The sequence below is a fragment of the Taurulus bubalis genome (genome assembly GCF_910589615.1).
Source record: "Taurulus bubalis genome assembly, chromosome: 5".
Classification (NCBI taxonomy): domain Eukaryota; kingdom Metazoa; phylum Chordata; class Actinopteri; order Perciformes; family Cottidae; genus Taurulus; species Taurulus bubalis.
Window position 1 is genome coordinate 27,794,325 of NC_136593.1, and position 27,518 is coordinate 27,821,842.

The following is a 27,518-nucleotide window of genomic DNA, read 5'->3' on the forward strand; positions in this document are numbered from 1 at the left end:
CTTCAGCCCATTCACTATGTTCGTTTTATTTATTGTTTTGTACCTAAGTATTACATACAGGCCTATATTTTCAATCCTATATTTATAAATATTGTTTGAATATAATTTATGAACATTTGCAGATTACAGATTTTAAAGCAGGAAATGAACACTTCCTGTCTCGTTCTTTGGTCCCCTGATAAACTCTTTCAGCTGTTCACAACTACAGGGTTCATACACATTCTCACCAATGGATTTCATGACTTTTACATGACATTAAACCAGATTTCCATGACCAAACATTTAGTGAAATCTGGGTGTAAATATGAAAAAGTGAGTAAATGTAGTATTTAAACTAACAATGAGAATACAAAGCATACAGTAAACCTTAAATGACTCAAATGAATGAGACAATAGTTTGATTATAAGAATAAACATTTATATAGATGCCTGTATGTATGCCTGCTTATATTTTGAGCGTCTTTCTTTTAAAAGCATATTCATTATTTCAAGCTTAGCGTAAATGAACGTCATGAATGCATGAATATAACACATTTCCTTTTTATTTATTAATTTGTATTTACTTAAAAAAAATGAAAAACAGAACAATCAACAGAGAGAAAGAGAATGAAACAAAGAACAAAAAGAAAAACAATGTATAACTAAGGAGCGATCTGTTCTTATTCTCATTCATTAATCCATGAAAACAAAATCAGGTCTATGGGGTGCCACGTATTTCCAATATCTCATTTTTTTCCCCCAGTTTGTAGTTGACAGATGCGGTAATCTTCTGCATGTTGTAAATGTCCATTGTAGTGTCCATCCATGCATTCAGAGTGGGGCTCTCTTGTGATAACCATTTCCTAGTGAGAGTCTATAACACATTTCCATGACTTTTACAAAACCTTTGGCGATTTTTTTTTTTTAAGGACATCTCGAGGCCTGGAAATAACCATTTTACAATTCCATGACTTTTCCAGGTTTTCCATAACCGTAAGAACCCTGAAACTAACATATCTGCTCCCGCTGGGGCGCTCTCGTTGACTCAGAGCTCGACACTGCACCGTGCTTTTATTTTGTAGTAATACCCATTTCCCGTGTGGTCGCGTCTCTCTGCGCGCAGCTTTACGCGCGGGCAGCGTGTCCACAGAGGGCGTGTCCGCGCGCAGGAGCAGCCCACGTCCTGCTCGTGGGGATGACTTGTGAGGAAAAAACAACACTGTGACAACAGCTCAGCGGGCGAGACGAGCGAGTAAAGCCGAGGAGCGCCACTTCTTCTGTGACTTCTTCCTCGCTTCCTTCTTCCTCGCTTCCTTCTTCCCTCGCTTCATTCCCGCCACCTGTATGACTGCGTGAAGACAAAAGGTAAATACACTGTTAAAATAGATCAACCGGTGGAAAAGTTCACTTAGTTGCGTTAACAGCAGGTGCACCATCGTTTTCCTGGATTTGTAACGCACTCATTTGGGTGACGTCACATTCTCACGTTGACCTCTCCGCCAGACTGACAGCCAGGACTTCATCAAAGAAAAAAGTGTTTTTATAAATCTCTCTCTCTCCGTTTCCTTTGTCCAGTATCAGAGGATGCACTGCTGGTTCAACGACTGCGAGTTCATTGATGACGCGTTTATTAATAACTTATTAACAGCCCACACACACTGCACCGTGTTCCATGTGTGCTATAAAGCGTTATTACATAGATATGGTGTCTTATATAAGGACCAGATGCAGGGTTCTTACGGTCATGGAAAACCTGGAACAGTCATGCCATTTTAAAATGGTTATTCCCAGGCCTGGAACAGTCCTTGAAAGTCATGTAAATGTGTTATATTCATGTGTTCATGACGTTCATTTCCTCTGAGTTTGAAATAATTAATATGCTTTTAAGCAGGCATACATACAGGCATCTATATAAATGTTTATTCTTTTAATCAAACTATTGTCTCATTCATTTGTGTCATTTAAGGTTTACTGTATGCTTTGTATTCTCATTGTTAGTTTAAATACTACATTTACTCACTTTTTACTGTTTACACCCAGATTTCACAACATGTTTGCTCATGGAGATTTGGTTTAAAGTCATGGAAAAGTCATGAAATCCACTGGTCAGGATGTGTATGAACCCTGTAAAAGGCGTTATTACATCCACATGGTGTCCTCTCTCTCTCAGCGTCGCTCAAAAGAAGTAAATAAAAAGCAAAACGAAAGGGACCCGGTGAAACATGAGCCTCACAGGGCCGACAGAGATAAAGAAACACAAACATGTGGCCGGGATAAGCAACAGAAACCATCGATCAGCTGCAGCTTTATTTGCCAGACAGTGTTTGCTTCCTAGGAATTCAGGAAAGCAGAAACCAAACAGCTTAAAAGATTCCTTCGCACACTGTCATGCACAGCCAGAGGTGCTGATCAGTGAAAACATTGTTTAAAAAAAGATCATTAGGGAACATAAAACATGCACACATTCCCCAGGTCCCAGGCGGACTGTGTCTTGAATCAATACACCCGATCCCAACCAGATGCAGATCGATAAGAGTGACTCTGCGGGGCGTGGAGGTACCGGTTTGTGTAAAAGTAGTACAGGTCAGACCAGATGACATGCAATGCCTTTGGAATTTGGTGAAACTCAATTGGGAACATGACTGTTATCTTTTTTCTCACGGCTGTGTTTCGCTCACGTGACCCACATGTTCACAGGAGCGTGTTTCCGTGTGTCGCTGGTTTCAGTTCAACTGGAGATCTGGTGGGATCCATGTGTGTGATGGTGACTCATCCGGCCTTCGTCAGGCTCTGGCACCGCGGCGCCTGCTTTGATTCTCATGTGGTCTAAAAAAGAAAAATGACAATCTGCAGGGTTCTTATGGTCATGGAAAACCTGGAACAGTCATGCAATTTTAAAATGGTTATTTCCAGGTTTGGAAAAGTCCCAAAAGTTTTAGAGGTCATGTAAATGTGTTATATTCATGTGTTCATGACGTTCATTTACGCTAAGTTTGAAATAATGAATATGCTTTTAAAAGAAAGACGCTCAAAATATAAGCAGGCATACATACAGGCATATACCGTAAAAGTCGTGTTACAAGCCGCTACTACCTTAAGTGGTTGTTCCCGCTGTAGCAAGCTAGCGCTGCTGCTAGCTCCCCGCTGCTGCTGCTAGCTCCCCGCTGCTGCTGCTAGCTCCCCGCTGCTGCTGCTACTGCCCGTGTCCCCTCTGCCCGAGTCGGGCGTCGAGCCGTGGTTGGTCCCGCTAACTTTGGTGGTTGTCGGGGAACTAGCGAGAGCTAGCGGAGAGCTAGCGGAAGTTAGCGGGGAACTAGCAGCAGCGCTAGCTGGCTACAGCGGGGAACTAGCGGGGGACACCCGCCGAACGTAGTAGCGGCTTGTAACCCGACTTTTACGGTATATAAATGTTAATTCTTATATTATTATCAAACTATTGTCTCATTCATTTGTGTCATTTAAGGTTTACTGTATGCTTTGTGTTCTCATTGTTAGTTTAAATACTACATTTACTCACTTTTTACTGTTTACACCCAGATTTCACTAAATGTTTGGTCACGGATATTTGGTTTAAAGTCATGGAAAAGTCATGAAATCCACTGGTCAGGATGTGTATGAACCCTGAATCTGAAATGTACAGCCTATGAATCTACTTTACAATCGTTCCTTTGAACAAGTGTTTGTGTCAGACATTACCAACTAGTGTTGAAGAGATCAGAGCAGTGTCACTGAATCACATGACAAGCTGTTGACTTTCTTGTTGCACTTTAAAGGCATGAAGAAGGCCTTTTTATCCTTTTATGACAAAGACTATTGGGAGATGCGACCTTGAAAAGGTCAAGTATTGACTTATGATCTATTGTGTGGCGGTTGGACAACACAGGGTCTCTGTCCATCTAGATCCACTTTAAGTTCTGGACTCTATCAGGACAAAGGTCACTTGCGACGCGACAATTATCAGTGTGACAGATCAGGTCTTTGGCATGAGGAAGAAACTGACTGCTGGAATGTTTGACTTTGATCGGAAACTGTTTTGTTTTTGTTATTTGAGAACTCATCTGAGGAGGAAACATGAATCGATCCCAGCAGGAAGACTTTTCATAGTTTCTGGTGATTTATAAGTTTCTCTTTGCTTCTGTGCTGGTTTGTGTTTGGTGACATTTTAAGCCATAAGTCAAATAAAAACTTTATCTTGCGAGTGCAATCACGTTTATTTCAAGATGAATGGCACTTGTTATGGTCGGCTATTGGCCAGGGTTATACTTTTCATTTCAGATGAGTTTTTTTCTGATCAGTTTTTTTCTGATGCAACAGATCTCAAGGTTTTTCATGTCCACACTTGAGACTTTTAATCTCGCTTCTTGCTGTACTTTCTGTTTCTGCTCAGGAATTTATTTCTGTCGCTGTGGTTTGTTAGTGCATGTAGGATTCCTGCTGCTCTGCAGGGTGGATCGTGTTGTGTTCAGGTTCCTCGTAGAGAGCAGGGCTTTCCTCGTCTCTTCCATAGTTTCTCCCAGTTCTTTCCAAAAGGTCCTGGAGAGAAGAGTGACCTGTTTGTGTCACCAGCACTGTCTTCTCTTCCTGTGTCCATATCACTGCACTTTGTGTGGACACCAGCAGCAGTGTGGTGAATGAGTAACGCAGCTCGCAATATCGAGATCGTGGTCAGATTTATGTCGAGATAAGAGCGTAAACCAGGCCACCTCAAAATGTGAATATTAAGATTAGACGCCCAACCTACAATACGAGCTCGGTATAAAGAGCATGTGCAGTGCTGCAGGTTCTCAGTTACCCTCCATTATCTCGTCACTCAGGTTTTGAGGTATTTTTTTGCCGCTATTACAATGACAGTACAATAGAATTTAGTTTGTGTTGCACATTGAACAGGACCGGCAGCGTGTCCTCGCTGGTTGGTCGATACGTTTCTCTTGGTCCCCGTAGAGCGAATGACACCAGACTCATTCAGTCTTCTTTGTAAAACATGGCTGTGTCTGAAAGAGACAAAAACATTTCAATGTGAATGTGTGGTTTCGCTGCATGTAAACACTTCCTCTCTCCCCTCTTCCAGCGACTCAGTTATGGAGAGCTCGATTGAGGTGTCCCAGACTGGTGGCACCTCCAACCCCAAGCCAGGCCTGGCCCCCAAACCCCGGCTCACTCCCAAGCCCTTCTCCCTGCAGAAGACCACCGGCATCCGCTCCATCAACGCCCCGAAGACGGCCGGTGGCGTCACCTCGAAGACGACGGCCAAAAAACCCGAGGCCACGAGCGCCCCGGCTCAGAAACCCCCTCAAACCACCGCCTCAGCTTCCAAACCCAGCCCTGCCAGCGTGCTCACCAAAGATCTGCCAAAAGCAACCAGGGAAAGCAAAGCAAGTCCACACGGAGAGGCCACTCTGGATTCTGGTGTCGGAAAATCTGATCCAGTCACGCGGACCGCGCCGCCCAAGGAGACACCCGAGTCCGAGCCAATTCAGAGAGATGATGTCATCCGAGCAAACCACAAAGCGTCCGCCGATGTTGTGAACTCAGCGCAGATAGACGGAGAAAAGAAAGAAGACGAGACTCAGACTTCGGTCGTCCGACGTCTCACAGAACCAGGAAGCGACGTTGCTTCTGCAGACAACCCGGCGAGGCGATGGGGCAGCAGCAGGAAGCGTCTGTCCACGGAGCTGACCTCGAGGTTCGAGTCAGCCGGCCTGTCTCTGCCGCCGCCGCAGCCGACCGCGACCGTCTCTACAACCAGCGGCATCGAGGACGCGAAGGAGCCAGAGTCTTCCGATCCAGAGCCGCCGACCGCAGAGAGCGACGAAGGTGCGCTGAAGGAGGACCACGGCGGAGGAGGAGGCAGCATCAAGCGCAGGATCAGTCTCCTGTTTGACTCGTCATCGAGGCCGGAGCCCATGACCAGGAGAGACGAGCCGGAGATTATAAACGGCACCGGGGTTGTAAAGGGCGTGAAGGAGAGAATCAAAACCTGGGCCACGGAAATCACCCCGGAGGGTCCGAAGGCCGAGAAGCAGCCGCGGGCGGCACTCCGAAACCGCTCCAAGAGGTGAGTGAGCCTCCTTTCATTTACAGTTTAAGACTCCAGTAAACAGAACGTTATCTCGCGAGTGCAATCCCGTTCATTTCAAGGTGAACGGCACATGTTATGGTTGGCTCTTGACCAAGGTTGTACTCTTCATTTCAGATGAATCTGTTTGTGATCTGATGCATCTCAAGTCTTTTCATGTCCACACTTGAGACTTTTAATCTCGCTTCTTTTTGTACTTTATGTTTCTGCTCAGGAATTTATTTCTGTCGACGTGGTTTGTTAGTGCATGTAGGATTCCTGCTGCTCTGCAGGGTGGATCGTGTTGTGTTCAGGTTCCTCGTAGAGAGCAGGGCTTTCCTCATCTCTTCCATAGTTTCTTCCAGTTCTTTCCAAAAGATCCTGGAGAGAAGAGTGACCTGTTTGTGTCACCAGCACTGTCTTCTCTTCCTGTGTCCATATCACTGCACTTTGTGTGGACACCAGCAGCAGTGTGGTGAATGAGTAACGCAGCTCGCAATGTCGAGATAAGAGCGTAAACCAGGCCACCTCAAAATGTGAATGTTAAGATTAGACGCCCAACCTACAATGCGAGCTCGGTATACAGAGCATGTGCAGTGCTGCAGGTTCTCAGTTACCCTCCATTATCTCGTCACTCAGGTTTTGAGGTATTTCTTTGCAGCTATTACAATGACCGCACAATAGAATTTATTTTGTGTCGCAACATTGAACAGGACCGGCAGCGTGTCCTCGCTGGTTTGAAGGGAGATTTAACTCTCATTAGCTGGAACGCTTTAATCCCAAATTGTGGTGTATTAAATAGTTCCCATGAAAACTGTCAACAGTGGTTTTCGAAATGTAAACGTTCAGTACTCTGAGCACCACAAATGAAATCCACCACTTTTTTGTGACTTAAAGGCTTAAATCTTAGAGATTCATTTCTCAAAACCTGGAAAATAAAGCGAAATAATCTGAATTTTACGCTAGATAAAACTAGCAGCAAGTGAAATATTTCTTAGCTTAGCTTAGCATAAAGACTGGAAACAGGTGCCATAGAAACCACAACTCATTTCTACGTAACATTCTTTGCATAGATTAAACAAACTAAATGATATACCATGTTACTGACTGAGGTTTAGAGGTGCAGGTGGGCAGATTTATTTAACTTTGGACAGAGCCAGACTCGCTGTTTCCCCAGTTTCCAGGCTTTATGCTAAGCTATGCTAACTTAATCTTTGTATTGAGCACAGTGTCAAGAGAGCAAAACAATACGTAGAATGTGCTCGGATGAAAAGACAGCTTTGAGCTCTGCCATCGATCTGTGCACAATTCCTTTGAAGCAGAATCATTAAACCTTGAACTTCTGTCTTCCACAGCTTTGAGCCAGCAGCAGAGAAAACTCCCCCAAATCCACCTGTTGAGCCTCCTGAAGCGCGGACGTTGGTGGGCCGCTCTTCACAGGCGTCCCCTGCCGAACGACCCGCGGAGACGGCCAAAGAAGATGAAGTGGAGTCATCGGAAAGCTCAAGAGAATCAACAGAGGGAGACGTCCAACGACGCCATCGCGGCTCACCGGAGGGAGACGCCCCGGAGGGAGACGCCCCGGAGGGAGACGCCCCGGAGGGAGACGCCCCGAGGAGGGACAACGTCAAGCGGCGCTCCGTTCGCTTCGGCGTGGTGGAGAGAGACGACGGCGGGCCGCCCCTCATCCTGGGCTCGGCCACTGATTCCAGCGAAGAAGAGGAGGAAGAGGAGGAAGCCGAGGAGGAGATCCCCGTTGCGGTGCCGGTCTACAGGAGAGCAGGAGGTCTTCAGAAGAAGGCCGCCGACGAGGAGGAGCAGGAAGAGGAAGAGGAACGACTGAAACATTATGAATTTGAAAGAAGACGGAGAGCAGAGGAGCACGAACGGGCACCAATCAAGATGGAGGAGGAGCGGAAAAGAAAAGAAGGAGAGGAAAGGGAGAAAGAAAGGGAAAGGCAGACGGAGGAGGAGGAAAGGGAGAGAGAGAGGCTGAAAGAAGAGGAGAGGAAACGGGAGAGGCTGATAGAAGAGGAGATGGAGAGACGGATGCAGAGGCAAAGAGAGGAGGAACGAGAGAGGGCAAAGCAGAAAGAGGAGAGACTTAAACAAGATCAGGAGGAGAGGAAAGAGGAGAGACTGAGGGAGGAGGAGAGGAAAGAGGAGAGACTGAAAGAAGAAGAGAGGAAACGGGAGAGGCTGATAGAAGAAGAGATGGAGAGGGAAAGACAGATGCAGAGGCAAAGAGAGGAGGAAAGAGAGAGAGAGCGGCTGAAAGAAGAGGAGAGGAAACGGGAGAGGCTGATAGAAGAAGAGATGGAGAGACGGATGCAGAGACAAAGAGAGGAGGAAAGAGAGAGGGCAAAGCAGAAAGAGGAGAGACTTAAACAAGATCAGGAGGAGAGGGAAAAAGAGAGATTGAAGGAGGAGGAGAGGAAAGAGGAGAGACTGAGGGAGGAAAGAGACAAACAGATGCTGAGAGATGGGGAAATGAATGAGGAGAAACAAAGAGAGGAGGAGTGGGAAAAAGAGTGGGTGGACAAGATGGAGAGACTGAGAGGGGAAGAAGAGAAGGGAGGAGACTTGATGTGGCAGAGACAGAAAGAGGAGGACAGACAGAAAGAGGAGAGAACGAGGGAGGAAAAAGAAAGACAGAGGCTGAGAGAGGAGGAGGAGGAGAGTGGCAACCATGAGGATTACAGGATGGAGGGGAAACTGAGACAGAAGGATATTAACAAAAAGAAGCAAAGAGAGGAGGAGTGGGAAAATGAGTGGGTGAGAGAAACAGAGAGGTTAAGAGAAGAGGAAAAAGAGAAGGAAAAAGAGAAAGAGTTGGAGTTGATGTGGCAGAGAAAGACGGAGGAGGACAGGGAGAGGGCGAGGCAGAAAGAGGAGAGACTCAGACAAGAGGAGAGGGAGGAAGAAAGAAGAGAGGCGACGGAAAGAGAAAGAGAGAGGGAGAGGAGGCTGAGAGAACAGCAAGAGAAAGAAGAAGAGATGGAGAGAATGAGGGGAATAGAGAGTGAGAGACTGAGAGAGGAGGAAAGAAGGGAAGAGGAAAGGAGGCTGAAAGAACGACAAGAAAAAGAGATGGAGAGAATGAGGCAAATAGAGAGTGAGAGACTGAGAAAGGAGGAAAGAAGTGAAGAGGAAAGGAGGCTGAAAGAACGACAAGAAAAAGAGATGGAGAGAATGAGGCAAATAGAGAGTGAGGGACTGAGAGAGGAGGAAAGAAGGGAAGAGGAAAGGAGGCTGAAAGAACGACAAGAGAAAGAAGAGATGGAGAGAATGAGGCAAATAGAGAGTGAGAGACAGAGAGAGGAGGAAAGAAGGGAAGAGGAAAGGAGGAGGCAAAGGAGCCTGAAAGAACAGCAGGAGAAAGAAGAAAAGATGGAGAGAATGAGGCAAATAGAGAGTGAGGGACTGAGAGAGGAGGAAAGAAGGGAAGAGGAAAGAAGGGAAGAGGAAAGGAGGGAAGAGGAAAGGAGGAGGCAAAGCAGGCTGAAAGAGCAGCAAGAGAAAGAAGAAGAGATGGAGAGAATGAGGGAAGAGAAAAGGAAGAGGCAGGCCGAGAAAGAAAGAGTGGAAGAGGTGGAGAGAAGGATACGACAGGAGTTGGACAGAAAGCGAGAGCTGGAGGAGAAGAGAGTCGTTTACGACGACTTCTCCGTCAGACCGGCTCGGCCCGCCGTGGACTTCGACGACTTCTCGGTGAAACCCAAGAGATGGGGCTCTACGGCCCGAGTGGAGACGAGAGGAGAGGAAGAGGAGGAGGAGGAGGAAGTGCAGACGCCACTGGAGGTCAGCCCTCTGGAAAAGAGAGCGCCGGTGGAAAGACCAGTCAGCCCAGAGCCGACGTCAGCCCGGGAAAGTCCAGAGGAGGAGGAAGACGAAGAGGAGGAGGAGGAACAGCTCATCTCCATGGCGGCGGAGGAGGAAGAGGAAGAGGAGACAAGGAGGGAGGAAGCAGAGGAGACAAACGAGGAGGAAGTGGAAAAAGAAGACGAGCAGGAGGTAAATACAAAGTTCAACTTGGTTTAGTTTTCCAGGGTCAGGAACGCCGTGTTTAAATAACCTCATAAACGCTCTTTTCTCTGTCTCCCGAAAATCGTTAAGTTTGAATAATTCCGTAAACTCTTTAAAATGACTAAGCGATTATAACGTTTTACTAAAACATTCATAAGAACCCTTCAACATCTGTCACCGTACGGGTCTGTGGGAGTCTAATAAACCATTTCATGACCTGTAGAAGTGTTTCCAAAAAGTGAAGCGAGACCAGAAGTTTCCTTTTGCTTTTTCTGGGCGTTCTGGGATCCTGCGATCTCATTGGTCCTCAGACTCTTCTTCTTTTTCTTTACAGGCAAGGAGTTGTGGATTCGTTAGAGATCAAGGACGATAGGGTCTGGTATTCATATCAAGGTCATGAGCTGTAGAGTGGAACCACTTCCACACAGGCAGAGATAGGTGGGACTGTGTCTCTACTTTTTGTAATGTCTCGGAGAGGGCGAGGTCGAGTACAGAGTAAGGAGTGTACATGTAAATGTGTTGATTTTCCTTCTGATTCATGTCACACACCACACCTGCACCTGGCCGTTCCTGGAGAAAAGACACCTCGTCATACTTGCTTCACCCGGTTTCTGTCACAGCTCAGGAACGTGCGTGTGCGTGTGTGTGTGTGTGTGTGTGTCTTTGAGTAATGAACAAGCATGGTCTGAAAAATGCAAAATACCAATAGTCTCGGAAAAAGATAAGAGTTGATTTATGGCGCGATAAAAAAACACGTTTCTAAATCTGTCAGGTGATTCAAGGTGCCAACAAACTGTTCAAAGTCAATTTATTGTTCAAACAAAACTCAGGTCAGGCTTCAAAACAGGGAGGGGAGCGAACAGGAAACAGGGATCAAGACATTTACTTTGACTGACAGGACATCTAACAGGGAAACAGACTGGAATGAACAGATCCGACAAGGGGAGAGGAGACAAACAGGGTTTAAATACCTGGGGAAGGTAACGAGGCACAGGTGGAAACAATGAGGGCGGGACAGGTGAAGGGAATACACAATCAGGGACAAGGCAGACGACAGACAGACAGTCACAGGGACAGGAAGTGCAGGACACACAAGACGAGGACTTCACAATAAAACAGGACACGAGACAAAGCAACGCCTGTATGATTCTCAATGCGTGCTCTCAAGTCCCTGACATGAACCTCATGTCTGCTGGTGCACGGCAGCAGATGTGTGGTTAACACGGAAAGAAACCTAACAGGAAGTGAGGTCACGACTTCCTCTGCATCTTGTCTCTCACAATAATCAGTCAGCTGTTTTCCTTTTGCTTTTATTTGTGCATCTTATTTTCAAAGTCAAAGGCATTTTACAAATAAGACAATATCTATATTGTGGAGCACGTGAAGGAGGGATGGATTACTTCACCTCTTGGATGGCGTATTTCCAGCAGCTCTGGGTGAGTCTCTGCAGATAGAAATGTTACCCAACACAAGTGTTGGTGGTGTAAAGCCAGTCAGAGAGTTCCATATATATATTTATATGTATATTTATGTTTGGTGTAATACAGCAACACAAGCCTCTCCCACCACTATATTATATCTATCCACTTTAATATGAATTAGTAATCAGAGTATGTAGACTATTAGTAATGATCCAACGCGTCCATCTATAGATTAGATCAAGATTTTGGGCTAAATGTAGTGACAGTGATGATGTAGAGATATGTATATTAGATCAAGGTAAAGCAAGTACTTTTATTTGTTTTGCGTTTAAGTATATTTAGACATTTTAGAAATATGCTTATTCTCTGTCTTGCTGATAGTTAGATTAATAATTTGACACCACACTCAGGCCTGTCTGATAAATATGAAGCTGGAGCCAGCAGCCGCCTCGCTTAGCTTAGCTTAGTTTAGCTTAGTTTAGTTCATCTTAAATTAGCATAAAGATTAGGGACCGCTAGCCTGGCTCTGGAAACAAAGAGCAACAAGATCTGCGTCCCAGCGCTCCAATAAATGTCAATTAATACTTTAACTCTCAATTTTCAATAACGCATACTTCATAAAAATCTGTAAAGATATTGCAATACTTAAAATGCTACGTATAGGCCGACTATGATAAGGGGTCTCTTCAATACTTCCCACTCCTATTTATATAACTTGCCAACAGATGGCGAACAACAACAATGACGCTGTTTTCATGACAGGAGTAAACTTTATACTTCTGACGAGTAAAACTCATAATTCAGGTATTCATTTGTAGCTTGTGTCCAATTGCAGGTTGCTAATTTTAAGTCTGTAAAGATGTGTGGAAGAATCTGAGCACTTTTCTCTGATAAATCAGTCCAGTACACACTCTTTTGTTAGCGCTGCTGTGCTTATTGTACGGTACATGCTAATGATAACGTCATAATGCCGCTTCAAAGATGATTGTTTCTGCTTCAGTTGATTCACATTCAGAGATTGCAGATGTTGTACGGCTGCAGTCATCAAACCGTGTCCGGGCTAATGCTGGGTGGACAAATGCACAGCATCGCTGGACTGCCAGAAAAAAGTAGTGAGAGTGTGACAGGTAGCTAATGTAGCTGCATTAGCCTCATTATGAGTCAAATCATTACACACCAAAGTGAAGACTCCAGCCTCACAGCCCACCAACAACAAAAGATCAAGCACATTATGTGACAAGACGAGCAAACGTGACCTCGTGCAAAAGGAAATGGAACATTTAAAAATCTGAAAAAGACGAGGCAGCAAGCGGTTGAAGGTGAACGGATCAAGGCGTGGCGGCGGCGGCGGCGGCGGCGGCGGCGCCTTTATCGTAGCGCTCCAGTAAGTGTAGAGTAAATAAACAGCTGATGCCGGCCACGCCAGTCAAGACAAATCAGTTCACCACCTGTTGGGACATGCAACATTTTTGCAGACTTCATGAAAACACTGTACTGTGGAGCCCGTGTGTGTGTGTGTGTGTGTGTGTGTGTGTGTGTGTGTGTGTGTGTGTGTGTGTGTGTGTTTGCTTTGTGTGCTTCAGCAAACAAAGCAGCTCACAGAAGCAGTGAGCTGCTGTGAGGAGGCACTGTGCCCATGTCGTCACTCAGCTGCTGGTTGGCGTTGAAGCTGAGGGTGCAGCCCTGTTTTCCCCACTGGGGGGCGCTGCTGCTCTTAGAAATAGCCCTTCCTGTTTCCGCAGCACAGATACCAACAAGTTTATCTCGTGCAGAGCACATTTCAGGAGTATAAAATAACACGAAACAGTAAAGTTGAATTTTATATTTTTGTATTGTGCAGCAAGAAAACCTCCACAGCAGAAGGGCTTTTATTTTGACGGGACAGAATTAGGAAAGTGTTTACTGAGCAAACACAAGCTGTGCAGCCAACCGTGCACCCTCATGCAGGTTACTGTACGACAGACAGACAGACAGACAGACAGACAGACAGACAGACAGACAGACAGACAGCGTTGTGGTTACCATGTCCTCATTTGGATCTGGTCAGCAGGGCAGCGGGTCAGAATGACCATACATGGTGCCCCTCTTCCTCTTCCTCTGTCTCTGTCTGTCTACTCAGTCTCTCCACCCCCTTACACACACACACACACACACACAAACAAAGGAGGATGGGCTAAACCCAGGACAAGAAAGTTCACGTCGGCTGTCTGGTCTCTCACTCATCTAGCGCTCCAACTGCCTCTCAGCTTTCCAAAAGTCTTCCTGTTTTCTGCTACTCCTCTCACAAAGCCCTGACTCATTGAGTTACCTGCATCACTTACCTGTGGGGGGGAGGGAGCAGAGGAGGGCGGTGCAGAGAGCGCCGAGGCCCAGCCGGCCGCACCTTCAGTCCCTCTGGATTTTTCCCAATCCGAGCACAGTCCTCGCTTTGTTTTGACGTTCTGTGAAGTGTACCTCTCTCTACCTGGCTCTGGGTGCTTGCAGTGCCACATATTTCCCACGCTGCTTTCCCTTTTTTTTTCTTTTTCTGACTGGAAAATGGAGTTGTGATGTGAGCTGGGACGTAGAAGCCAACAGGCTGTGGCAGGAGAAGCCTCATCAAGAGAGAGAGGAGGTGTCTTTCAAGCCGCTGTGTGCAGGACTAACAGCCTCATTGCTCCTTCTTTTTTTTGCTACTGCCAAGGGAAATATATTTTTGTATTTTTCAATGGATCATTATGTGACGATGGGGAAAGTCGTGCCGTTCAGGATGTCACATCCATCATAGATGTGGAAGAGTGTCGTCACAGTGCAAACACATGGCGAGTCAGACTACTTCCTTCTCCACTGACAGCAAGTAGTCGACGTTTCCAGGAAGTTCGTGTGACCTAAACCATAAAAATATGGAGATGGAGGACGGAGCACGCTCTAGTGGAAGATGGACTACATCTGGTTCTCTATGACGTCCGAAACCTTTTCACCAAATACAATCTGTGCTCTTTTTGTGCCTTCTGCTTATTGAAAATGACGGCTGAGCGGTAGACCACAGAGCTTTCTGACTCACCCGTCTGAACGCCGGTTCCTCTGGCGACCCGTTTCCCATGGTGCACCTGGTGCCGGGACCAGCGGCCTCCGCGTGAGCGTCGTCCGCCATGCAGTACTTTGGAGGGAAGCTGTCGGCCGCCCAGCTGCAGGTGGCGGGCTGGGCGGGCAGCGTGCGGCGCTCCTGGCAAGGCGCTCTGAAGCTGGTGTGGGGCGACGCGGAGGAAGAGGAGGGCCGAGAGGAGGAAGAGGAAGATGGAGATGGAGGAGGAAGGTTTCAGAGAGCCGTGTCGCCGCTGCGGAGCTTCGCCCGGCGTAGCGGGAGATCCCTGCGCCGCTTCTCCGCCAGGAGCCGGCAGAGGAGAGCCGCTGAACCCGGCTCCGTAAGAGCTGACCTCTGAAATGTTCTGTTCTCGTCACATCCGGGTCACGGCGAGATAATTACATTGACAAATGTTAACAGGAATGGCCTTTAAAGGTGCAATGACAAACGGACTTAGCAGCTTTTAGGGCTTATCCAATCAGCCAAGATATAGATCAAGGTTCAAGGTTTTTTTATTTGCCATTTGTGCACAGACCAGTGGTTCTCAAACTGTGGGGCGCGACCCTCCAGTGGGGCCCGGAGGTATTACAGGTGGGGCGCGGGCGGGAGACAACGTTTTTTTTTATTTTTATAATCCTTTATTAATCCCACAGTGTTAAGTTATTCTCTGCATTTGACCCATCCCTAGTAATTAAGGAGCAGTGTGTTGCTGTGTCTTGCTCAAGGACACTTCAACATGCAAACTATGGGGAGGGTTTACTTGAACGGGATTTAAATTTTCGTTATTCTATTATTTGAAAAAGCACGGATGGAGGAGTCACACAAAGTTGGGCCATTTTGTTACAATTTTGTTGGGGCGGTGGGGCGCGAAAATTGTTCTTCCTCCAAAGTGGGGCGTGACAGAAAAAGTTTGAGAACCACTGGCCCAGACCAACAGTCCAGACACATTGGAACTCTGTGCAGGCTCTGAGTCAACAGTTTAGGAAATAAAAACACACTATAATAAGAAAGAGAACAACTATAAAACATAAAAACACTATACATACGGTGGTATATGTACAAGAAAGGTGTTAGATACAGTTTTAAAACTTGTTAAATAACAGTAATAAGTAGGCTAGTCATGAGGGCTGTTCCTGGATTGTGAAAAGAGGGACAAGGGAATATTGCACATTTTGAGAGGTGGAAGAAAGTTATGTGGGGATATTGCACATTTAGATTTGAACATTTTGCACCAAAGCTCCATGTCTCTCTCCAAATAGTCTAATCATTCCCCGCCCCGCGTTAGCAGATAACCATGCGCAGAGCAGTGGGACAGGAAGGACGGTATCTGCAGAAGCGTCCTATCAGTGGACGTGCATTCCCTTTCCGCCGGAGAGATAAAGCAGAGGACCGTCCCACTGAGACACGTGGAGACGAGGGTTATCACCGTGTGTCACCCTCCACTTCAAGCTGAGGAGGTTCAGTCCTGCTGCTGTTTTACAGCTCTGTTAAAGCTGAAATGTTGCATTTTCACCTCTATATAGCGTTACATTAAAGCCCAATACGTTTGATGTAATAGATTAACCATTGCATTGGATTATAATGACGTTTTACTTCCATCAAACTCATTATATTTTAACAATAATATAATCATTTTTTTTGGAAGTAAGAGCACTAAACCCCACTACACGTTTATTTATATTGTATTATTTTTCTTATGATTATATTGTTCTGTCAATAGGTGTCAAGATGAAGCACAGGTATTATATTTAAACTTAATGATGAAAAAGCCTTCAATGCCATCTGCAATACAGGAGTTGCTTTTTGAGACATATGCAGTGTGTGAGTGTGTGAGTGTGTGAGTGTGTTGTCTGTGGATGTTATCTTCTCCACTACACCACATTCCATCAGCCTCGACAAAACTGTTGTGTAGGTAAACTATAATAACGCCCACTCTGTCTTGACTTGCAGAGCTCACTGACGCAGGTCCATCGCACTTTAGAGTTTTTAACACGTCTGTTCCTCACGGCTCACCGAGAGGCTGCTGCTGTGTGGATCATTGCACAACACTCGTCCAATAAGGAGCACAGTGCCTGTGTTGGGTTTCCATCACTCTTAACGCTGCACCAGCGCTCACCACTTGTGACAACCCCAGGTAGCAGCACACACAGCTGTGATCAGCTCTTCACACGAGCTGCAGGAACACCACGAGGCGTTTTGCTGCTTAAGAGCTCAATAATCCCCTCACAGCTGATGTATGCTGAGCGAAAAGGAGAGGAAATAATGGAGTTTAATTCACCAGGTGTCCTCTGAGATGCACGCTTGTTGCAGTCTGTACTCGTACCGCCGCCAAAGAGGAAACAATCACGACATGAGGAACGAACACGAGAAGCTTTCTGGAATGAAATGAAAGGAACGTTTTCTGTCAGCAACTTCCAACTTCTGTCGTAAAGGTGGGACAGACTCCAGATGAACGCACGGTGGATTGCACCGCTGTCGACTTTGTTTGCCTCTGCATCTAAACAGTCTGTGCTCATAGGAAAACCCTGAGAGGCCTCTTGTGATGTTGCCAGATAACAGGCCCTGCAGGAGGAGATGTGTGTGTGTGTGTGTGTGTGTGTGTGTGTGTGTGTGTGACGTCATCGGCGGTGTTGACGGCGGTGTTGTTTTGTCTCCAGGTGACACCGTCAGGTGGGATGAGCCCCTTTGACCAAATGTGAAGTGAGCTTCAAGGAATGTGTGCGAGGAAGTGCACAGTTGTTGCTTTTGTTTGGGCCGTGTGTGTGTGTGTGTGTGTGTGTGTGTGTGTGTGTACCCATGCATTCCAGCAGCATGTGGCCGTGACAGCATGAGTGTGTAGGTGTGTGTGTCAGTGCTCGGGTGTTTATTGAGGACAGCCCAGCCTCTGTGACCGGCTCATTAAAAGATGCTCGCCTGGCTGGTCCTCCCTCGCTCGTCCTCTCTGTACTTACTGATCTTGGCTCAACACACAGTCCGGTTTCTCTCTCCGCCTCAGCGCCGCAATGTGAAGTTCTATTGTGCAAATTTACAGAACGAGAGAGAGAGAGAGAGTATACTGGTATCTGCAGTTGAGTTTAATACAAATGCATCACTTTCTCTGGTTCTGATGATGATCTGTTTGTTTTCTGGTTGATTTCCCAATTGAATTGCATGTCTTTCTGTCTCAGGCGCTGGTTCACAGTTATGGCATAAATGGAGAGGACACTGATGCTTTGATAGACAATGAGCCAGACACGCACAATGGGGCTCGTGAACAGACATCTGAAATGGACAGGTAGGACACAACACACACACACACACACACACACACACACTGTGACTATGACGAGTCCTTCCTCTCCCCTGATGGGAGACAGACAGGACTGGACAGGTTGAGGTGTCTTTCCTTGTGTCCTGTGTTGAAAGGTGTGGCTCTTTTGAGTTTATTTCATTCAAACTGAGCACACCTGAAGCTCTATTGTGTAACGATCTGACATTGAAGTCTTGAAGTAAGTCACCTTTAGGGGAAGTTTGAGTTTGGAGGTCTAAAATGAGCTCCAGTCTGATCAGCACAGCCTGTATTGTAACCGATAATAACTTTTGCGATGACAAAACTTAAATATTCTGCAATTTCTGTTTCTTAAATATGAATATTTACCCTGTGACAGCCCAACCAAGTGTAGCTGCTCACTACAATGTGATGATGTGATATCAGCACAGAGCGCTGCCCCCTGGTGGCTGAAAGAGCGCGACACAGGAACGCCTGAACTTGCCCTTTTAGTTGTAGTTTCATTCATGATTTTAAATATCCTCGTTTCTCTTCAGCCCAAAGCTCGTCGCCGACCAGGCTGCTGCGGACGTTGATGCCGCCGCTTCTCCCAGCGAGCCGGAGTACGCTCCGTTCCCCGAGGTCGGTGATTCTTTCCTGAATGGTGACACAAACACGACACCACAAACATTTACATGTCATTTGCTTGTTCATTTGCAAACCTCTGTCTGTACACAGAGCTCCACTAAACTCCTCGACACCAGCGCACAGAGATCCAAGGCGGATCTGGGGAAGAGGAGAAACCGAGCGCGTCCGCCTCGCTCGCTGCGCGGAGGTTTGGCTCTGGTGGAAAGCTCCGACTGGAGGATCTGTGACTCCACAGGTCACTGCTGCATCCGTAGTGACGTCACAAACCAGAGATGGATCAGCCACACACATCCAGGCTAGAAGCAGTCTGGGTTTACTGCATGTTCTGACCTTTATGTCCATGTTTTTAGATGGAATGGAGGCTTCTTCTAAGCAAAGAGATACCGACTCAGAGGAGGAGCAGCCCAAACCGAAGATAGTCTGCGCTCCTCCTCCCACCTCCCAGAGAATCCCCATGTTCCCCGGCTTGAACCCTGCAGCCTTAATAGTGAGTTTGAGGAGTGAAGGAGAGCTTAAGTATACGCATGTTTCACAGTTTTCATCATATATAACATGAGCAGGGTCCTTACGGTCATGGAAAACCTGGAAGATGGTTATGTCCAGGCCTGGAAAAGTCCTTGAAAAAAATAAAATCCCCAAAGTTTAGTAAAAGTCATGTAAATGTGTTATATTCATGTGTTCATGTCGTTCATTTACGCTGAGTTTGAAATAATTAATATGCTTTTAAAAGAAAGACGCTCAAAATATAAGTAGGCATACATACAGGCATCTATATAAATGTTTATTCTTTTAACCAAACTATTGTCTCATTCATTTGAGTCATTTAAGGTTTACTGTATGCTTTGTATTCTCATTGTTAGTTTAAATACTACATTTACTCACTTTTTACTGTTTACACCCAGATTTCACTAAATGTTTGTCATGGACATTTGGTTTAAAGTCATGGAAAAGTCATGGAAAAGTCATTGGTCAAGATGTGTATGAACCCTGTATATAACATGATATATATATATATTAATTATTAGATCATATTAATTATTTCACGGTGGGTGGCATTTGAGTAAAGTGTCCTTAACTTTTCTCCCCAAGGCTCAAATAAAAAGGAAAACCAGTGGCGTGGGAACGGGAGGAGACAAAGCAGAAGAAGAGAAGAGAAGGCAAGAGAGGAGGAGTCAGAAAGAGGAAGCCTCCTCCTCGTCTTCCTCACAGCTGCCCCGCTCCCCTCGCTCCGCCGCTCACCTCGCCGGGGCGGCGCGAGTGTTGCCCCCGTTATCCGGCAAGGACGGAGGAGGGTGAGAGGAAGAGCACGGCAGCACGCTTCCAAATATATATTGAAAAACAATGATTTCTAATTTGGCATGTGCTGCAATCGTTCCTCTGTCAGGGCCGTCTCCTCTCCCGCCTGGATGAAAGAGCTGAAGTCCAGGAAGCGCCTCGGTCAGTACGACAGTGAGACTTAGCCGGAGGCAGAGCGGCGTGGACGAGGTGATAACTGGTTCTACAGCGTAACACATTCATTTTAATCAGACACCTCCATCTGCACTATTTTGACTACTGTTGTCTTTAATGTCTTTTTTATATTTATCTTGTTTATTGTATATTGTGTATGAGTACAAACCGGAGTCAAATTCCATGTATGTGTAAACACACATGGCCTTTAAAGCTGATTCTGATTGAAAAAGAAAGTTTATTTAAAAGAAAAGAGGGTTCTGCTCTTTCCTTGCCATAGACTTGGGCCAACCTACCTATTATTATTTGGGGAGTCTTCTTTACATTATATACTCATTTTTGAAACACCTAAACCTGTTTTCTAATTTTACCAAAATTCCATGTTTGTCAAACACACATTGTTGTATCTTCTCCTACATATCTGATCCAGTGGGCACACTGTGTATGAATGAAAAGCATCTTTTTGGTGACTTTCCTTTTTCAGCAACATCATTCTGATACTGATATTAATAACAAGCACATTCGAGCGTTCATAACCCAAACACTGCTTGTACTATGTTGAGTTACACTACCGTTCAAAAGTTTGGGGTCACCCAGACACATTTTCAGTTTTTTAGCAAATTCCTGCATGGAATAGCCTTCATTTCTAAGAACAAGAACAGAATGGAGAGTTTCACATGAACGTTCTCTTTTTCTGGCCATTTTGAGAGTATAATGAACCCTCAATGTGATGCTCCAGATACTCAACTAGCTCAAAGGAAGGCCAGTTTTATAGCTTCTCTCACCAGCATAACTGTTTTAAGTTGTGCTAACATAATTGCACGAGGGTTTACTAATCCTCCATTAGTCTTCTATGCAATGAGCAAACACAATGTACCATTAGAACACAGAGTGATAGCTGCTGGAAATGGCCTCTATACACCTATGTAGATATTTCATTAAAAACCAGACATTTCCTCCTAGAATATTAATTTACCACATTAACACTGTATAGTGTATTTCTGATTAATTTAATGTTATCTTCATTGAAAAAAACAGTGCTTTTCTCTGAAAAATAAGGACATTTCTAAGTGACCCCAAACTTTTGAATGGTAGTGTGTGTTGGACTTAGAAGGATCAGAAGAGCGTCGAGCAAGAACATTTTGACAATTTTTGTCATTTGGATTATACCCTGAAATACTCTAGGCATTATTCAAAAGGACTAATATGCGTGTGAGTCATAATGCCAGACGGCTGAATAGCAGTGCTGTCATGTGTCTGTATAAAATACTGACAGCAGAGACCAAAACAGGAAGTGGGACATATTTCTGGGAAGCTTTTTCCTGTCATGATGTAAATGGCCCGGTGGGCGAACACATGCTCAGTGGGACCGACAGCAGTATTTAGCTCTCACCTCCACGGATTAGGGATTTGAGGGCCAACTTTGCTGAAAATGAATGCACTCGTAGGAGTGGAGAGTACGTACAGATAAACCCATCCAACCAATGGCATGCGATGAAAGATATTCCGTAAAGTCGATGCCTCCTGTAGTCTGTGATTTGAAAACTTTTCTTCCTCTGGTTCCCTGAAGGAGACGCTGTGCCATCGCTGTTCAGCTCCCATCCATCCATCCATCCATCCATCCATCCATCCATCCATCCATCCATCCATCCATCCATCCATCCATCCATCCATCCATCCATCCCAGCTGCTGCTGACAGACGCCTCGCCAAGACGGCTCCATCTTCATCTTTGAGTGCCTTCATTTGACTTTCACTGAGATATGCAGGAGGATATAAAGAGAGGCCATCAAGAACCTCTCTGCCTTCTCCATGAAATGTGGTGCCACGGCTTTGTGCCAAGACTATGATGTGTTAATGCAAGTCTATGATGTGTTAATGCAAGTCTATGATGTGTTAATACAAAGTCTATGATGTGTTAATGCCGTCCATGTTGTATCTGCTCATCGTCATTTAGAGCAAAGCCATGGCTTGTCTTATTGTTTGAATGTGTTGGTCCATCATGTGCTGACTTCAGCAGGATATCTGCCTTCACACATATGTACATAAAATACTGACTATAAATAATGGATTGCACCTTGTGTGTATTTTAGTTTAAATTGTACAAAATGCTCTTTGCATCTTTATATTCGCAGATTGTCTAAACTTGTATGCACTTTAAAAGACATATATAAGAAATGACTGTCCATACAGTCCAGCTAAGCAATAGAATAATCACCTGTAGTCACATGGTCACGGGAGCGTTTCCACGTGTTGCACATGAATGTCGGTCTTCTCTTTCCAGGTCCGCCAAACGTGAAGATGCACTTCCTCGTTTTTATGAAAATGCCCAATCGCTGATTAGAAAAATCAACAACGAGCTTTGAGGGGAATGTTGAGGAAGTGTGTTTTGTGAAATCTTTAACCCAGAAATCTGCTCTTGATGTTGTCTGTGCCTTTTTTAATGTTGCTGTAATCATTTAAGATCAACATGCTGTATGATACGAGGAAATTGAGGGAATTTTATTAAAACTTTTCTATGAAATACAATCGAGTGTGTGTGTTTTTGATGGCACGCCTGCAGCACATGTCCGCTGCTCAGTTTTAAGACACAGCTTGGAAATATGTACGACACAGTCTCACTCATGTATCGCAAGCAACCTGAATGGATGCAACTTGGTGAACGCTGGATAAAGAGAACGGTAAAGAAACAAATAGACGACAGGAAACTGGAGTGCAAGTTATCTGGGTGGGGCCAATACTGCTGAGTGAGGCTGATCTCTGTTCATTCTCTTGGCTGGCCGTCAGTGCGTGTGCCCACTGTAGGATCATAGTCCGGACGGCAGCATGGGCAGAGCCGGGCAGCGTGTGCCAGTGTGCCAGGGCCAGAGGGGCAAGCCTATTGAGAAGCAGTGTGATGGACACAATGGGTGCGACAGACTTGCTGCATCAACAGGCTTTTTGCTGCTGTGGCCAGAAATAAACCATAAATACCCCCGCCGGCCTCCAACGACCGCTCGCCAGGCCTCCACACTCACGCACACCCTCGCACCGAGACGGGCAGAAGAGAGAGGAAAGAAAGAGGAAAGACGAGAGCGGGGCTTGTACATGGTGCATTGAAGCACGAGCCATCCAGGTAAACACTGAGGATCATCCGACAGGCCGTTCTCCTCTTCTATCTGCACCCAAATGCACACTTCTTAAGTTGCATTTTGTGTGTGCGTTATTCATTTGTGTTCTTACATATGCAACGGACAAGTGTTGAAATGTCTTGGATTGGATTTCATAGATTTAGATGTGATGCATGGTACCTGTGTCCATGTTTTAAACTGTATTAAAGTGTGTTTTAATGCAGTAAACACTATGTTCCTCTTTAACCTGACCATCTGTAACCTGAAAGTACAAATGGATCTGATGTCAGTACTTATTGCATTAAACAATGCAATTGCTGTGCTCTGTAGAAGCAAACATGACAGACCAGCAAGGGAACCCAGACCAGCTGCCTGCAGAGAAGGGCCAAGGAGGGGCCGGAGCCACATACAAGGTACCTAAACAAAAACAACAACAACCACCATGCTGGTGACACACATGAGTATCTGTGTTTAAAAAAGACACAACCCCATGCATCTAACTCTCCATCCGTCTTGCAGTTGGCAGTTTTTGAGTTTGAGAACTTTCGCGGGAAGAAGGTGGAGTTGTCCGCTGAATGTAAAGACGTGATGGAGAAGACGCATAGAATTGGCTCGGTCATCGTGGAGTCGGGACCGTGAGTGATCCAGTTTGGCTTCATCGAGTTTCAAATGCATCCTGTTGTCTAGCTGTTGCCCTTGTTTAGGGTTACTGTGTGCATTTATACGTTCATGCATTTGTTCCATCCCTTCAGATGGGTGGGGTTCGAGCGTCCAGGTTTTGCAGGAGAGCAGTTTGTGCTGGAGAAAGGAGAGTATCCTCGCTGGAGCACCTGGACCAACTGCCTGAGCAGCTACAGCCTGAGCTCATTCCGGCCTCTGAAAGTGGTCAGTGCCATCAGGGTGATGTGAGATGCAACATCCTGATAAAACATGCTCCAACCTACTGCTTTTCCTCTCTCCAGGACGGCGCGGACCATAAGCTGCACCTGTTTGAGAACGTGGGCTTTGAAAGCAGAAAGATGGAGATAGTTGACGACGACGTCCCCAGTCTGTGGGCTCATGGCTTCCAGGACCGTGTGGCCAGTGCCAAGGTCATCAATGGAACGTAAGCTGCAACTAGTGCTAAACATTATTAATAATGAACGTCATTGTCTTTATTTTTAAGGATATGTAACACACTGCTCTTCCTCTCCCCTCTGAAGGTGGGTGGGATACATGTACCCAGGCTACAGAGGGCGCCAGTATGTGTTTGAGCACGGAGACTTCAAGCACTGGAACGATTGGGGAGCGACTGCACCTCAGATCCAGTCCGTCCGACGTGTGCGGGACATGCAGTGGCACAAGAGAGGGTGCTATATTGCTCCTGCACCTACACCTCCCAATCCCAATCCCAATCCCGCTCCCGCTCCTGCTCCCAACCCAACTCCTAACCCCGCTCCCAATCCCACTCCCAATCCTAACCCTGCTCCCAACCCCAAATCCCAAACTCAACCCTAACTTTAACACCAGCAGCTGAAGGCAGCTGGTCATGCCCAGTCCTGTTAGTCTAGAATATTTGACCCTGACGCTTTGAAAAACTGTAACTGACCACAATGAAACATGTCATTCTGTTGAAAATAAAGGTTTTGGCCCCGGTTTTGGTTATCTGAAAATCATTGCACGTTATTTATTCTGCATAAATGAACACTGGAAAAGTATTTTAATTTAGAGTCTTGTGAAATTGTACGTGATATATGACATATGATTGTGTTATCGCTCACACAATCTGTTACATTTCATTGAGCTTTAAAAAGGGATCATTTAAATTAATATGGTGTGAAAGCAGCAGGTATGTGATGCATGCAGGTCTGACCAATGGATTTCATGACTTTTCCATGACTTTAAGCCAAATTTCCATGGACAAACATTTCGTGAAATCTCTGTGTAAACAGTAAAAAGTGAGTAAATGTAGTATTTAAACTAACAATGAGAATACAAAGCATACAGTAAACCTTAAATGACACAAATGAATGAGACAATAGTTTGATTAAAAGAAAAAACATTTATATAGATGCCTGTATGTATGCCTGCTTATATTTTAAGCGTCTTTCTTTTAAAAGCATATTAATTATTTCAAACTCAGCGTAAATGAACGACATGAACACATGAATATAACAAATTTCCATGACTTTTCCAAAACTTTTGGGATTTTATTTTTTCCAAGGACTTTTCCAGGCCTGGAAATAACCCTGTATATAAGCAAAAGGGCTATTTTTTTTACATTATAAATAACTGGTTACCGCTTTAAAATGTGGGGTATGTGTCCCAACAAATATAACCATATAAAACCAATTAGACATGGCATTTCAGATCGGCAAAAATGCACAATATATATTAAAAAAAATAGAATAGAAAAATACGAAATTAGCTACCAAAACAACTTCATTATTACTCTCCAATTCTAATGTCTATCGTGTTGATTAATATTCCGTTCATGTACATTACACACAACAACAAAACATCCTTCTTCTTCATGAGTCTTTCTTTTGTCATGTTGGAGGTTGAAACAGCGACAAGCCCAGGAAACGTCAGCCATTGGTTGAGAGCAGCAGCAGGACCCGCCCAGGAGATCTCAGCGGTCCAATCACACGCCGCCTTCCTTCAGCAGGCTCGAGAGGTGGGCGGCAAACGCGCAAAAATTTAAAAAAGTAGACCGGAAATAACGTTGAGGGAAACGGTGCGCTCCTCCGACACGTCGGTACATTAAAACTACATCATATCACCTGCATGGCGGTCCGGTGAGTAACCGTGTGTCCCGTTCAGTCTCCGTAGACGTAACCAACCGTCAACGCTCGTGCTCGGTAACGAAGGAAGCCATCGTTACCTCGGCGTGTCCTTGCTTCCTATCGCCTGGTTCTACGGGCGTGCCTTGTACTGCAACTTTTATTACATTTTTAAAGCTTTTTAAATGTTTTACGTACTGTTGTTAATCTTTAACCAGTTTTCCTAATTGTTTTTTATTTCGTTTGCATAATGTGTCCATGTTTTTAATGCTTTTATGTGACGTCACTTTGAATCGCCTTGTTGTTTAAAATGTGCCCTCCAAATAAACATCTCACAGGGTTCATACGGTCATGGGATTTTAAAATGGTCATTTCCAAAATAAAATCCCAAAAGTGTAGTAAAAGTCATGTAAATGTGTTATATTCATGTGTTCATGTCGTTCATTTACGCTGAGTTTGAAATAATGAATATGCTTTTAAAAGAAAGACTCAAAATATAAGCAGGCATACATACAGGCATCTATATAAATGTTTATTCTTTTAATCAAACTATTGTCTCATTCATTTGTGTCATTTAAGGTTTACTGTATGCTTTGTATTCTCATTGTTAGTTTAAATACTACATTTACTCACTTTTTCACGTTTACACCCAGATTTCACTAATTGTTTGATCCTGGAGATTTGGTTTAAAGTCATGGTTTGGCCATGACCAAAACTAAAACATTTTGTGAAATCATGGAAAAGTCATGGAAATCCATTGGTCAGAATGTGTATGAACTCTGACATCAATAATCGGTTCTTCCGTGTCGTTCGCTTCAGGTCGTCCGTTGTTGCAACGCCATGATGAAGTTCAAATATGTGAGTCGGGGCGGCCTGCAGACGCTGCAGTCCTCTGCTGACCCCATCACCAGCCGCAGCTCGCGACTCAACCAGGTGTTCCAGGTGAAGCTATGGACGTCGTTAACTGTGCACCCAACGCTTTGCACTGTGTTATGAAACCGGTCTCCCTGACTGTCAGTAGCTGACTTCCGTTTCCTGTTTGTGTGTTTGTGTTGTTGTGTTGACCCCAGGGCCGGGTCAGCCTGCAGCAGGGCGGCTGTGCTGTGGGTCGGGAGGAGTTTCTGGAGGCGCTCCTGCTCCTGTACGAAGAGTGCATCTCCCCAGAGCTCATGAAGATACACCATGTGGCAAACTTTGTCAATAAGTGTAAGCATACATTTTACATAATGTGTAGGATTTATTGTTTTGTTTTCCAATTGCATACGTTGATGCAGTCTGCATTGCATCACTTGCTTTTTAGCTGTTGTTGTGGTTCAGAATCAGAACCAGGACCATTTATTGCCAAGTATGTTTACACATACAAAGTACAATAAAAAGGGAGCATGAATATTTACAGTTGTCTCTACAGAAAAGTTAAAGTTGTTGATCATATCATTGTGTTTCTAGTCACAGTATAAAGTGACATCCTAAAAAGAGATCACGACAATCCACACTTACTACTACTGTTGTCTTTAATGTCTTTTATATATATATATATTTATCCTGTTTACTGTATATTATGTATAAGTACAAAGAGTTAAGTTAAGTGAAACCGGAGTCAACTTCCATGTATGTGTGTAAACACACATGGCCATTAAAGCTGATTCTGATTCTGATTACATGCTAAAAGTTGTTACACTTCATTTCTCAGAAACGATGGGTAACACATCTGTGTGTGTGTGTGTGTGTGTGTGTGTGTGTGTGTGTGTGTGTGTGTGT

At 45.1% G+C, this 27,518-nt stretch overlaps 3 protein-coding genes across 3 annotated transcripts in view; all 3 read left to right on the forward strand.

The window, feature by feature from the left end:
• Positions 1-1,212: 1,212 nt before the first annotated feature.
• Positions 1,213-21,780, forward strand: tnks1bp1 (tankyrase 1 binding protein 1). Its single transcript, XM_079217953.1, has 10 exons — positions 1,213-1,344; positions 5,048-6,034; positions 7,390-10,048; positions 17,713-17,819; positions 18,350-18,434; positions 18,531-18,675; positions 18,791-18,927; positions 19,530-19,732; positions 19,825-19,925; positions 21,460-21,780. Exons 2-9 carry the CDS (start codon positions 5,058-5,060, stop codon positions 19,898-19,900), a joined length of 4,389 nt encoding a protein of 1,462 aa, XP_079074079.1. The 5' UTR covers positions 1,213-1,344; positions 5,048-5,057; the 3' UTR covers positions 19,901-19,925; positions 21,460-21,780.
• Positions 21,781-23,336: 1,556 nt separating this feature from the next.
• Positions 23,337-24,495, forward strand: crybb3 (crystallin, beta B3; the record flags this gene model as incomplete). The annotated part of the gene is made up of 5 exons (XM_079217815.1): positions 23,337-23,411; positions 23,518-23,633; positions 23,751-23,883; positions 23,961-24,103; positions 24,201-24,495. The coding sequence occupies 5 exons, from the start codon at positions 23,337-23,339 to the stop codon at positions 24,493-24,495; spliced, it is 762 nt and encodes a 253-aa protein (XP_079073941.1).
• Positions 24,496-26,600: 2,105 nt separating this feature from the next.
• Positions 26,601-27,518, forward strand: part of cita (citron rho-interacting serine/threonine kinase a) — a gene marked incomplete at its 5' end in the record, with an annotated part of 41,650 nt that continues 40,732 nt past the window's right edge. Inside the window, 2 exons of the mRNA XM_079217715.1 lie at positions 26,601-26,702; positions 26,831-26,966. Coding sequence (XP_079073841.1) covers positions 26,601-26,702; positions 26,831-26,966 — 238 coding nt within the window. The remainder of the gene's footprint in view (positions 26,703-26,830; positions 26,967-27,518) is intronic.